This window comes from Cynara cardunculus (genome assembly GCF_001531365.2).
Source record: "Cynara cardunculus var. scolymus isolate 2C chromosome LG 16, CcrdV1, whole genome shotgun sequence".
NCBI lineage: Eukaryota > Viridiplantae > Streptophyta > Magnoliopsida > Asterales > Asteraceae > Cynara > Cynara cardunculus.
The window spans coordinates 17,573,433-17,587,111 of record NC_037543.1 but is presented as its reverse complement, the minus strand read 5'-3'; the positions used below and the strand labels follow the sequence as shown (position 1 = coordinate 17,587,111).

The following is a 13,679-nucleotide window of genomic DNA, read 5'->3' as shown; positions in this document are numbered from 1 at the left end:
CAAAGTAAATCACGTGAAAGGTAATAACACGTATTTTACAAAAGCTTTGTAAAAGCTCACCTCGTCCAATATCAATCGATATCTCACTGAACCTTTATCCAAATCTTTCATTCTTCTTTTAATGAAAACCACTAGCACCCCTCTCCCTTTTCCTCTCAAGCTATATATGACTTCTAAGGAGAGGAGGGTGAGGCAATACATAGTCATGCACTCTACCTCCTCCCCCTATGTGAAGGCCTCTCAAAACCAAAAAAAAATCCAACCATTTAATTGGACCAAACATTTTAAATCACAAGTCAGGTGGCATTACTTCACCTTTGGTCCCTCAACTTCCATTAACTATAAGATTTTTCCCTTAAATATTTCATTGTTATTTATTTCGAAACCCAATCAATAAATTTAAAACCGAACATTACAATAAGTATTTTAAATGACTTATACGGTAATCAAAAATCCAATAATGCAACCAACCTTATACGAGCATAAGAACTTCACAAGGGACAACACAAAATGAAAATATATTGGATCAAAAGCATTTGTACATTGGGCATTAAAAGTTGTACAATTGAAGAAGGGGGCTTAAGAAGGCACCTACTCCATTGGGGACCATGTCCAGGGTATAAAGGCATCTTCTAAAACTCAAAACTTCTACGCTGCACCGACACTCCACGCGACTTTCATCCGCGTGTAGGCCACTTTCCGTTTAAATCAGCATGTATTCCTCTGCGAGTGTAATTCACGCGCCATTGAAGTTTCAAATAAACTCACCGGCTGCCACGTCATATTTCCGTACTATCCCTTTTTTAACTTTCCCCTATCTCTCTTATCTTTAATTCGTATCTCTTTCTGTAATCCTACTCCGGCACCGATTGGATTTGAACTCCGACGGTTCTTCCAAAGTCGATCACGTATTGTATTTATGTTAATAATTGATCAACTGATCAAGTGATCGGATTTATGGAGGATCAAAATTACTTCGTTAATTTGATGGATTTCATCAATAAACCGGCTTTGATCGAAACATTCGTCGACATTTTCTTTTGTGCGGTCCCGATTTGGGTGGCGGTGATGGTCGGGGTTGTGATCGGATGGGCCTGGACGCCACGGTGGACCAGCCTTGTATTTTTAGGTTTTCGTTCGAAGTTGCGAGGGTTCGCTTGGACGGCTCCACCAGGTTTTGGTGCTCGCCGCCTCTGGCTAGCCTTCACCGCGCTTTCTGCGTTTTCTGTTGGCCGCAGGCTGTGGTCAAACTTTAGGGAGAAGGAGCGGAAGGATGACCAGTCGCCGTTGCGTGCGGTGGAGGGAGGGGAGTCGTTGCCGGCCCTTCAGTACGTTGACGAAAGTGGCGTTGACATCAAGTTAGTATAATTTATTCTTGAACTTTACCTTCTTGATATCTTTTCCTAACGTGATACGTGATATAGCTCATGTAAAGTTTTTTTTTGGGTACGTTACACAGTTTATGCAAGTGTGGTTGGTTGTTTAGGGTCTTATTTGTGAGTTTATGCAAGATTGTTTGGTTATAATGTGATTTGAAGGTCTACCTATTGGAATATTTCTTTCTATATGATAATTTCTGATTGTAATTAGGGTTGCTAATGGTGTAATCCTTCTTAAGTGATTTTACCTCTTTGTAGGAGCAAAACTCGTGTGTGCTCATTCAAAATTTTTGGACCCCTGTGTTTAATCAAGTTTGGGTCGGACTACGTATGATCCATTGTAGCTGATAATTTAGTACTCTTAAGCGTTGCAGTCAGGGTTTGAACAGCTAATTTATCTGGTTGCAGTTTTTGGGTAGTGTACTTGACCATGTAGCTGTAGGAAGAGAAGTTAGATATCCTTTGGATGTATAATATTGGTTCCATGATTTTAGCGAGTTTTTGACTTGCAAGGTTGCAGATGTGAGGCACCTCTACCATGGAAAATTTCCCAGTTTGTGGAGGCAGCATGATTTTTCTCTTGCGCCGTCTTGATATTTACTAGCTAACTTTTACATACTGAAAATTAATTTCCTGAAAGCTTAGGTTTCTAATAGAGCAGATATATTAGAAGTTTTGGGCCTAGTTTCGGAGGTAATCATATGCGAAGGAAGCTGTGGTAGTTAACATGTGGGGCACCTTAATAAAATACAAGGATGATCCACTAGATTCATTTTGACTGTATAACTTGCCTCAAAACTGAGGAAAATATAATGAAGGATATGTAGCTTACCCCAATTTTATGAGACCATCTCCATTATGTTAATATTTTATATTTAGGCAATTTCCCTTTGATGTGGAAACAATCTTTAATAGTAACTATGCCAATACAAGATTGTGCTAATAAAATACAGGGATGCTTGTTTCTACATGGTGACTTCGTATTTGTGTAACTTATTCCGTGTACTTGTTTCTTTTTTTTTATGGAGTCTTTGATATATTTGACCTTATTCGTGTATATTATTAGATTGCAATTAGTAAGCACTACATAATTGGGCCCTAAGCTTTTAGATAAAACACAAGTTATGGCTAATGTTGCAGTAGGATTCTAATTCTTCTTGCCACCGTATTTGAGCTTCTGCTTCGGAGTATATTGTGCTTTAGTTTTTTCCTCTTGCACTCCAGACTTTTACTAGGTAACTCAAATTGTTTTTGTTCTGTCGGCTTCACAGTTAAGACTTACTATGTTGTATGGTGAGAACTTGGCTATTCAACAGGAAACATTTTGTACTGATAGACGAAAATTAAGGTGGATGTGTGGACATAGAGGCTTAATTTTGAGAGTCTCCAGGGGGCGGTGGGGGTGGGAATGGTAATATTACTTGCGATGGTAACATCTTGAGAGCTGACTTTTATATACTTAGATGAGAGCAAACTTGGATCATGAAGTGGGAGTCAGGTGAGGTAGGGTAGGCCAAGATTAACATGGGGGGTATGGTCATGTAATATATCAGATACTGGTGTAGTGCAGGAGAGGGGTTCAGATCGGCGGACGTGCCGAGACGCTTAGGGATCCTATTCTTTTTTCTAGTGTTTCGGGGATATTATTAGGTCATTTATATTTCCAAGCGTTTTTCAGCTTTCCCACCTAGTTTGGAGGAAAGACTTGAGAATCTGTGTGTGCATGCTGTATGCAATGTGAATTTGTGTATTTATTGTATGCGGCTATGCGCTCATGTGGTTAATGGATGGGTGCCTGTATACTGTCTTAGCATGATGTTCCACTTTCAAGCTGGATTACTTGTGGCTTAGTTGTAATCTATTCTTGGTATATTTAGGTATATAACCTTAAAATGAGATTTTAATTAAATACATGACCTTCTTATGAGTATGGAGCCATTTTTCTTTAATAAGCCAGGAGGTCGTCGATTTAGTTAAAATCCTATTTAAGGTTATGTACCTGAATGATCCTTTATCCATGCTCGGAGGTTGTGCGTAGAATAAAAAGCTGAAAATGTTGGAACCTGCAATAATTGATGATTAATTACATAGACCATTTGTAATAAGAACAGTATTTACACTATATTGTTTATTTATTTTTCTTTCTTTTCATTCTTATGCCTTAAATTATGTTTGGAGAGACGGAGAAGGATTAGTTGGCACTAACTGTGTGTCATTGCATTTAAAATTTGTTTTATGAGAGCATAATAGATATAAGAGGGGTTTTAATTTAATCCGTAGAACTGGTAGGCTTCTCTGTATGTAAATGCTGAAGAAACAGTTTGAGCTTTTCTAATAGAAAACCTGGCTGACTCGTTGAACCACTTGCCAGTTGGTTCTGTTATGTGTTTTGACCAGGAGGTTACTAGTTTTGGTAAGTGACGGGCTTAAGGTTGAATGGCTTCACCTATGCACTATGCGACAGTCCAATCGTTTGGGCGCGGTGTGGTTTCACACATTTGGTAATAGTGACATATATTCACATAGTAAACTGGGTAAACTAATTAAATTAGGTAGATTGTTGTAATTGTGGGAAATTAATTCCATCCTATCCAACAATGTAGTTGTCTTTTATTAGTGTTTCTTTTTGGTGGTGATGTGGGAAGAAAGTATTTAACATGTGCTATGCTTGCATGCTTAATGCCGGTTCCATAAATAACCTAGTTAGAGTTGGTTTGTGTATATGTATGATCTTGCTTGTATTTACCATAATCACACCATCAGATTTGAAGTGATTGGTTAAGACAATATTTGTTATCTGGGTTATACTTATTAATTAGAGAGAGATGTATATTTTACCATTAGCAAGAATAGTAGGAGATTTAGGATTCGAGTAATTTAGGTTGGTGAATAACTGAATATTTAGGATCTTTAATGTTATTACGAAGTATATCGTCTCTTTTATCTAGTGTGATAGTGGTAGTATCTGTAACACTAGGAAATACCAGTCTCTTTTATTTAGTGTGATAGTGTTGGTATCTGTACCATTAGGAAATACCATATGCTCTCGCTGATATGAAGTGATTTTACATTTGTTTTTTGTGTGAGCATGCTTCCCATCCTGATCTCTTGGCATTAACCTTATCATCTTATATGGCTCTTTGCTCTTCTCAAGTCTAATTATCTTCTTAATACCATTTTACACTGAAGGGTCTCAGTGATACTCTTGGCTGCAAGTGGTTCTTCATTCACCTATTGCTAAATGAAACTTTAATAAATGGTAAAAAAATGGAACATGAAAGTCTAAGCAATCTGGACGAATAATGTGTCATTGACTTCATGTGGACTGCTACAAGGACCTAACTGTGATCTGCAATGTGAAATCGAAGGTCTTAAGGTAGGTCCTTTCTGATTAGCTGAAACAGGTCGTACATTGGTTTTTTTCTTAGAGTTCACTGTCACTTTTTCACCATTGCATTAATTGTTTAGCATCAGATCTTTGGGATTCCAACTTAAACCAACTTGCTGCTGATGGATTTTTGCCCAGATTATACATACTTGTACTTGTGTTGGATTGCTAATCTCAAGAAATATTATATAGAGATAAATTAATCTTGATCTTGTAATTAAAGAAAGATATTGAATGCCCCTCTTGTGTCGTCGTTTTGTTAAGGCTTAACAGATATATTACTTGTCTTTTGTATGGGCCATGCATGTGAGTAATATGTGCATGCACATATGGAATAATGTGCTCTGATATCATATACAACCTCAATTTCCCTCTATGCTAGGATGATGCTTGTAGCAGGCTATGCTGTTATATCGGTCAGAATACGAAATATCGGTCAGGACCGATATTCGATATATCGGTTATATCGGTGATATATCGTTGATATATCGGAAATATCGGTTAACATAATATTTCTTAGAATTATATATATAATATGCATTAATTAGAGTTTAGAAATATAGTTTCAAAATTAAAATAAAACATCACATCATCTAAAGTGTTCAAAAACAAGCTAATCGCAAGCAATAGGTTCGGCATCCGAGTCAACATCATCCAATACATTCACTTCTACGTTTAGGTTAGCTTCCCAATCTTCCTCTTCGTCCCCTTCATCTCCAACATGATGATCATCACCAAGGAACTCAGGTGCTGTCGATTGCTGTTGCTGTTGCTGACTTGCTGTCGATTGCTGTTGTTGCTGTCGATTACTCGTACGAGAAAAGATGATTGCTGACTTGCTGTCGATTGCTGACTTGCTGTTGTTGCTGGTTGCTGTCGATTACTCGGTTCTTTCCTCGAGTCGTAAAGATGAAAAAGAAAGGGAATGGAAGCAGACCGTTGTCGTGAAGCGGTGAAGGAAATGGTAGAAGATTTTTGAGACCTAACTTATACTTATCTAAGCCCATAAAATAAAAGAAGCCCAAAAAATCTAAGCCTATAAAATGAGAGAAGCCCAAAAAATCGAACCCTAAACAATATCGATATATCGGTCGATATTTACCTCAAAATATCGGTAAATATCGGGAAAAAATCGGACAATATCGCCGATATTATCGGGAACGATATTTTGGGCGATATTTACGAACCGATATTTTTTTTAAGGCCGATATCCGATATATCGCCGATATATCGACGATATATCGCGATTTTTACAGCATAGCAGGTAGTTGAACCTACGAGGGTAGATGCACTTCTTAAGCCTTGTTGGAGGCAGACCAGAGACAGGGTCGGTGAAGCCTAGGAAAGTTACTATCGGCAGAGTAAGATTGTAATCAGGTCTGCAAAGCTTGAGAGGGGTCTCAGAAGCTGCATATTGGCAGAACAGACCGGATCTAGATGATGCCAGCTGAATAGAACAGAAAGGAAAACAAAATAAATGGAAGTCTGAAGCTCTAACTATTATGGCCATCAACTGCGAAATGCATTGGCTGGTTAGGGTCGCGAGACGGCTAAGTAGCTAGACTCCAAGTTGTGGCACGAAGTAATGAGGACTGTTCAGTTAGACTTTTCAGATGCTGGATACGAAGTTGTAAGCTAGAACCATGGTACCGTCTATTAAGGATCTGAAAGCTTGATTATATTGAATGTGGAATCTAATAAAAATGATTATGTCTTGGAGCTAAATGCACTAAACAAAATGCGAAAGTAATTATATGGCCAATATAACTAGGGGTTAGTGGACTCAATTCTAATATAGCTCTTACTTCAACATGTAGGGTCATTGTTTTAACATCAGGTACTCATTCTTGATTTGATTTAAGTTGCTGAGGTAAATCACATGTCATGCAAAGACTTCTGCTTGGTCAGTTGCCAAAGATGCAAAATTTGCTATGGTATTAGGCTATTAGCTGTGCAGCCTTTGTTTGTTATTTGCCATCTTTTTCTCTGCTAACCTTTCTTCGCTTACATAGATTTGATTTCTCAACTCTTCTCTGAGAGTTCTGATGTTGAAGATTATAGATTTCTGTTTTCTGGTTGACCAACACGAACATAATTATTACCTGCTCAAAACTGAAGCCTACTCATGTAACTTAAGCTTCTAGAAGTATTATAATTTATGACTTAACATTTGCTTTTTCTTTATTTCCCATTACAATATTTCTCTTTGGTTCTGCTGCAAAAGCTATCTGGTCAAAGTTTTCTTGCTTGAACTTGATATAATTTCCAGAGTTGCCGTATTGTGCTCTTTCTACTCGTCCAATACATGGATGTTATCCCTTCTCCCTCTTTTCTTTCCTTTCTATCCTCTATGCCAATACAAACACATTATAGATATGTTTTGGACGTTGCTGATGGTCAGAGCATGATCTTTCATTGTCACACAACCCGACCATCCCATAGTCACTTGAGGGTAATTGGAAACTATAATCAAGTAGATTACATCAGACATCAAGATGCTGATCTTTTGAATATTACCATGAGATATTGGACGTGTTGCTACCATATCTGTCCAACCCCACTTGTGCTTCTTAAATGAAAGATGCCAGGTAACTTTCTATTTGCTTTACAGACCATATGTTAACCTTGTCTTCTCTGGTCCTTCCTCTCTTTCTTATATTCATGACCGATGACTGATCATAGCCAACTAATTTGAAAAAATGTTGTTTCTGTATTCTCTCTTTCTGGAGATGATTCTGTTTAACACACTCCACAGTCATGTGAATCTTCTGCAGTACATTACTATTTCTTTAGGAATTTTGGATGACTTAATTATTTTCAAAAGTTTAACCAAGTATTTATCGGTTTTCTACTGATTGGAAAGAAGAAAAATAATTTATAACTGCTATCTTTTACCTTATTTCTGTAAGTGGCATACTTACTTAGTTGTTTTTGATCAAGTTTCTGGTTCTTTTTGGTTCCTGCTTTTGCATTACTCACTGCATTAGTGATAAAATGTTTGTGCAGTTTCCTCGAGTGTGTTTTTGGTGTTATCTTCCTCACTGTAAGGGATGACAGTTGAGTATGTTTAATTGGTGGTGTAATCATCTTGATATTCTCTCGTCAAATTTGATTTGATTTAATTCTTTCCAGTGTTCTTCTCCTGTCACAAAACGGATTAGCACATGTTGATCCTTTTGTTATTTTTTGTTGATTGAAATTGCCTATGACTTGCCTCTAATTTAGCTCTTTTTACTTATTTCCTTGGGGAAGAAGTAGTTTATTTGTGTATTTTTTTCCTTTTTAGATAGGAAATCTATTGATCATTCAACTGTTGCTGAAAACTGCTTAATACAAATATGAAGTGCATCCTGCTTCAAGTGACATACCATATGAAGCCAGCTCTATGTTAAAAATGTGATAACGATTGTTTATTGGGTCAAACTAATTTTTGTGTGATATAATTTGATTGTTTATTCTTTACTTTACTTTGCTGGGCAGCATGTTTATATAGTGGGATATTAATTGGAGTGGTCAAAGACTTGCTGTGTTTGCCTGTGGTTGGTTGAATTAAGTTATTGGTATCTGAGTTTGTCTAGATCACTCAATTCCACCAAATCATTTAATTCTGCTCCGTTCACAGGTGCAGCATTGTAAACTCAGGAGGAGACCATGATGTTGTCACGGAGAAGGATCTAGAATATTTGTTGCAGCTTCTTGATGGTAAGGATGCAGTTTGGCAGAGTATGATGGAACGCTCCACCTCCAACATGGCTTGTCAAGCTTGGCGCTATGAGCCGGAGGTAAATGTTGACATTAATTTCATTAAAATGTTCTCTTTAACTCTTTTTTTTCGCATTCCAAAAACTTGTATTTGGTATAAATGTGTGCATGGAAACTGATCATAGCAACGGTAAGTGATTGTATCGGGTAGATATGACATGAGCATACACATATCTGCTACACTCATCTTGTCTACAGGCTATTTTTTGGTTGTCCAAGTTTTGCTGCATATTTTATGCGTGTCCTAGGGATATTAGCCGTCTAACTCAAATAGAGTTCCTGCTCATATGCGTTCTAGATCCATGGAATTTGGATATAGAATCACAAAAGAGCTTCAATCTCGTGCTTTCAAGGTTTATGTATGAGCAATATGTACTTCTATTTAGAGTGAACATGCCTACTTTGTATTAGGTGTTCACAATAGTAAATCTTGTCGCTTCCAATGTTATAAACACATGGCCTTTAAGCTGATATCAGTAAAATTGATCAATGTAACAGTAACATAAGTAAATGATATTATAACGTCTAATTTTTTTAAGAGTGGAGGCTAAAGCTTCCACATTTTACATTAAACTTGCACACAGTTATGAAAAAGAAACTGCCTGTTGCTTCTTTTTTTCCTTCATCTCTACCTTCTTTTTTGAAGTATATAATATTTATATATGGCAAATAGAATAAATAAAATCACACACCCTCCTCACCTTTGGTGAGGTTTGAACCCTTGACCTCGTAGGAGGCCAAGGACTCACATACCGCTAGGCCAAAGGCCATTTGGTATCTCTACCTTATGGTCTGAAGTGGGCCAAAACTACCTCGTCTCTTCACCCTTGTACGGATGAATAAAATAAATTTTGGTCGCTTCACTATTAGAGTTATCCGTTTGGCCTCTGTACTTCATCCTCCGATAACATTTTGCTCATTGCTCCTACTTTCCAGCCAAAAGCTGCCATTAATGAGCATTAACATGATATCATTATACTAAGGGGTTCTCGTCAATTAAATACATTTTTTTGGCTGCAAAGTAGGATTGATGAGCTAAAATTGGTGGGATCATGTACCATAGCCAAATAAATAACTGTGACAGTATAATGGTCTGTGTTTAACTTCATATTTGAGGATTGAGAGCTTGTTTAATTCCTTTTTCACCTATTTTTCTTTTCTTTGATTTTATCAGACTGGCCCTGTTGTGTACCGTAGCAGAACTGTTTTTGAAGATGCAACACCTGAGTTAGTTAGAGATTTTTTCTGGGATGACGAGTTTCGACCTAAATGGGATCCGATGCTGACTTACTTCAAGATATTGGAAGAGTGTCCTCATACTGGGACGATGATTGTCCACTGGATAAAAAAGGTTCTGTAGGCAGTAGGCACATGCACATTCATTGATTCACATCTGAATAAGTAGGTAGTCACTCCTGCATACAGGTACCAACATTTCGTAATCTAACAGGTTACTTTTATTCCTACATATGCAGTTCCCCTTTTTTTGCAGTGATAGAGAATATATCATTGGTCGTAGGATATGGGAAGCTGGGAAGAATTACTACTGCGTTACAAAGGTAAGGGTAATTGTTCTGTTCGAACTTGTAGTCTTAGATCGGCATAACAAGGGTACACAAGTTCTGAAAATTAAATCACAGGGATGAGATCGGAACACAAAAAGACCTGAAAAACTAAACAGAAAATCAACCAACCCAAGAAATACGAGAAAAATTGTAAATGGATTCTTTGTAATGGATCTCATTGAATCCACATTGTGAGAATGTGTGGAATCCCATTACATTACTCTCCAAATGAGCCCTTGAGGAGAGAAGAGGTTCCACATATTGAGTACAAAAATAGTCTAATTCTAGCGGATGTGGACTCTACAATACAGATCAATTATCACATTTGCTTTATGGCCAAAATTGAACTCAGAAAAACCAGGGGCAACAATACTACATTAAGTTTAGATTTCTAATGACTTTAATCAAACTCCCGTTTTCTTCTTGTATTATTGTCTTGCAAAGCATTGGGGAACCATGAACCATTTCCATATACCCCTGGGCTTTACCACTGATCCTTTATAATGTGGAAGCATTAGCCAACAAAACGGTCGAACCGCGAATACATGATAACTGATATTCATCGCACGGTGTATTCACACCCACAAATTCTTTTCATGCATCAAATACATGATTCAATTTTTTAAATGAAAAACACACATGAACTCATCTTGTTATTTGGTTCTAACCGTTCTTCAAATGCTTCGTTCTACACTAATCATAGAGGTGGATATGACACTCTGCTATATTAGATGTTATATGAAACTAAATTGGTGCACAGAGTGCCGCATCCACCTCTACGGCAGCATGAGAAGCCGAGCAGACTATCTTTCTTGACATTTTTTTCTCCAAAACCCCTCATTGTTGTGACGTATAGTGTCCTTTTAAGTTTTTTGTAAGAATGATGGTTTCTTTGTAACGATAAGTCAAGTTCAGACAATCGCTTATAGTTTTTATCTCATTACTCTTAAGAATGAAAAAACTGAACAGAATTTACATTAGTCCTAGAAAATCAAAGTTAGGGGTTGTTTGTTTACCTTTTAATAGTTTTATTAAGAGGCAACCTCTGAATCGCTAAGAGGTGAATCTTGTTTGGCAAAAAAAAAAGTTTGCCTCTTAATGGTTCTAAAACCATCTGAATGATTTTGTATCTTGGGCATCCCTTAGCTATTCGGCACCCTAATTTCATTCTGAATAATTACCAAACAATTATGTTTCATTTTGCACTATATTATAAGAGTTTCTTAATCATTCTGACCACTTAATCATTCTGCACCAAACCATTTGACAACTGCCAAACAACCCCTTAGATGGTGCATACTTCAGAGTAATTTAGTGTCAATTACTGTATTTGAAAATGCGAAAAGAACACTGATTTTGGAAGATGAATAATATTTAGACATAAAGTGTCGAGTATGAAGGTTGCTTTTGGATTTATATTTTTCGTAGTTTGTCAATGATCTCTCATACTTGCAAGTCATTTTTCTTGACCTTGTTTTTACAAGTGTGGTCAGCTTGGAATGAAAAACCAAATGCTGTGGGTTTAAAAATATCGAACACTCTGGGCTAAAGGGTGGTGCCCGATTGTTTGAGCTTGGACTCCAAAGGTCAAAAGTGCCTGGAGGTCCCAGGTTCGAATCCAAGGAGGAATAAAAATCCCCTTGTGGCCACGGAGGTTCAAATGCGGTGACTCCGGGCTACCCGCGAAGCGAGTGGTCGCCCTGGGATTAGTTGGTTTGCGTAGTGGATTGGATATCCAGGTTAAACACTCTTGCATTTCATCCTTATGTTAATCGTATCTTTGTTGACCGGTGCATTTGTTAATTACCGAGGATGCTATATTAGATGTTATATGAAGCTACATTGGTGCAGGGAGTGCCGTATCCAGCTCTGCGGCGGCGTGACAAGCCGAGGCGTGTTGACCATTACTTCTCGAGCTGGGTGATCAGGCCTGGTAAGTACTCCATCCGTCCTCTGTTACTTGTCATTTTCTGAAATTGAATGTCGATCAAATTACTTTTAATTGTATTTAGTTTTCAAGGAAACATTAATAACTGCATCAAAAGGCACAATAAGAAATACAAATACAAAAAATAGGATGCTAATAAAGAACACAGTAGTTTGGGACCGAGGGAGTAGAGAAGATGGGATTTATGCATCGAGTTGTGAATTAAGTGTTATGCTGATTGGTATATGTGTAAATTGAATACAGTGCAATCCCGAAAAGGAGACGGAGTGCTTTCGTCATGTGAAGTAATACTGTTGCATTGTGAAGACATGGGAATCCCTCGAGATGTGGCTAAGTTAGGCGTCCGTCATGGAATGTGGGGAACCGTGAAGAAGCTGCATGGTGGCTTCCGAGCTTATCAGAACGCACGGAAACAAGACGCATCCATCTCGAGATGTGCGCTAATGGCAACAATCGCCACCAAGATTTCCTTCGACGGTGGTGTCGAGTCGGTGCCTGGAGAGCAAAAAACCGGAGACGTCAGCACAAGAGGCGGCAATGGCAATGACAATGGCAATGTGGGTGGTGGCGGAGGTGGAGTGGACTGGCGGTGGTTGGCGGTGGGTTTGGCAGTGGCGGTGGTTTGTGGAGTTCGTACGGGAGCCATAGGGAAAGTAGTGTTGGTTGGTGCAGGGCAAAGATTTGGTCGGAGGAGGTTATAAAAAGGGCATGTGATGTTGCGACCTATGTTTTCCGTGGTTGAGGAAGGATGATATAGAGAGATATATAATCAATAAGTATGGTCATGATTTGAATTTTTGTATACAAGTATCTGATGATAATTTCCTTTATTCAATCCATATTTTATATATAACGCTAATATATTTATGTTTATATATATATATACACACATACACACATAATGGTCCTTGAAGTAAACTGTGTGTTATGGCTTAAATCCGTAGTCAAATGATGATGTCTAAACATTCGAAGGTTGGGTCCAGGTGAGAAGGGTAAAAAAGGATCATCATATCAATCATAATTAAAGATCAATATTAATGAGATGCATTATATCAATTTTCATAAGAAGAGCAATACATTGGGTATTAACCCACTTAACATTTGGATCTTGACTCCAAATACATGTCTTAATCCACTTAACATTTGGATCCATCTATAAAATTGGACCTTTTTGTGATCTTTGTTCCCAAGACCTTTCGAAATGTATAAGGATAGTGTTTGAGTGGTTTGAGTTTGGCTACAAAGATAAAACGTATCAGGAGGTCCCAAGTTTAAATCCAAGGAGAAATAAAAATTTCCTTGTGGCCACGGATGTTCAAATACGGTGACTCCGGGCTATCTGCAAAACAGGTGGTCGTCTTGTGATTAATCGGCTCGCATAATGGATTGAATATCCAAGTTAATCAAAATAAATAAATAAATGATGTAGATACATGTTGAAATTGGCTGTGATGTCACAATTGACCGAAAATACATTTTTAACCCACTTATTATCAATTTGAATTAAAATTAATGATTTTGGTACCGACGGATTGCTTTCAAGTTTCAACAATTAATATGCATATATAACTTAAATGATGTTGATATAGAATTCATCAAAATGTCACCTTTGATATTAGAGATGGCAAATGGGAACG

At 37.6% G+C, this 13,679-nt stretch overlaps 1 protein-coding gene across 1 annotated transcript; it reads left to right on the top strand.

Moving 5' to 3' along the window:
• The first annotated feature begins 874 nt into the window (after positions 1 to 874).
• Positions 875 to 12,912, top strand: LOC112529636. Its single transcript, XM_025140977.1, has 6 exons — positions 875 to 1,358; positions 8,390 to 8,549; positions 9,704 to 9,880; positions 10,005 to 10,088; positions 11,946 to 12,027; positions 12,286 to 12,912. Exons 1-6 carry the CDS (start codon positions 958 to 960, stop codon positions 12,741 to 12,743), a joined length of 1,362 nt encoding a protein of 453 aa, XP_024996745.1. The 5' UTR covers positions 875 to 957; the 3' UTR covers positions 12,744 to 12,912.
• The last annotated feature ends 767 nt before the right edge of the window (positions 12,913 to 13,679 follow it).

Coding starts and splice junctions, on each gene's coding strand:
- LOC112529636 (XM_025140977.1), top strand. CDS start 958: ATGGAGGATCAAAATTACTTCGTTAATTTGATGGATTTCATCAATAAA. Junction 1,359..8,389: donor GAAAGTGGCGTTGACATCAA/GTTAGTATAATT, acceptor CTCCGTTCACAG/GTGCAGCATTGTAAACTCAG. Junction 10,089..11,945: donor ATTACTACTGCGTTACAAAG/GTAAGGGTAATT, acceptor ACATTGGTGCAG/GGAGTGCCGTATCCAGCTCT.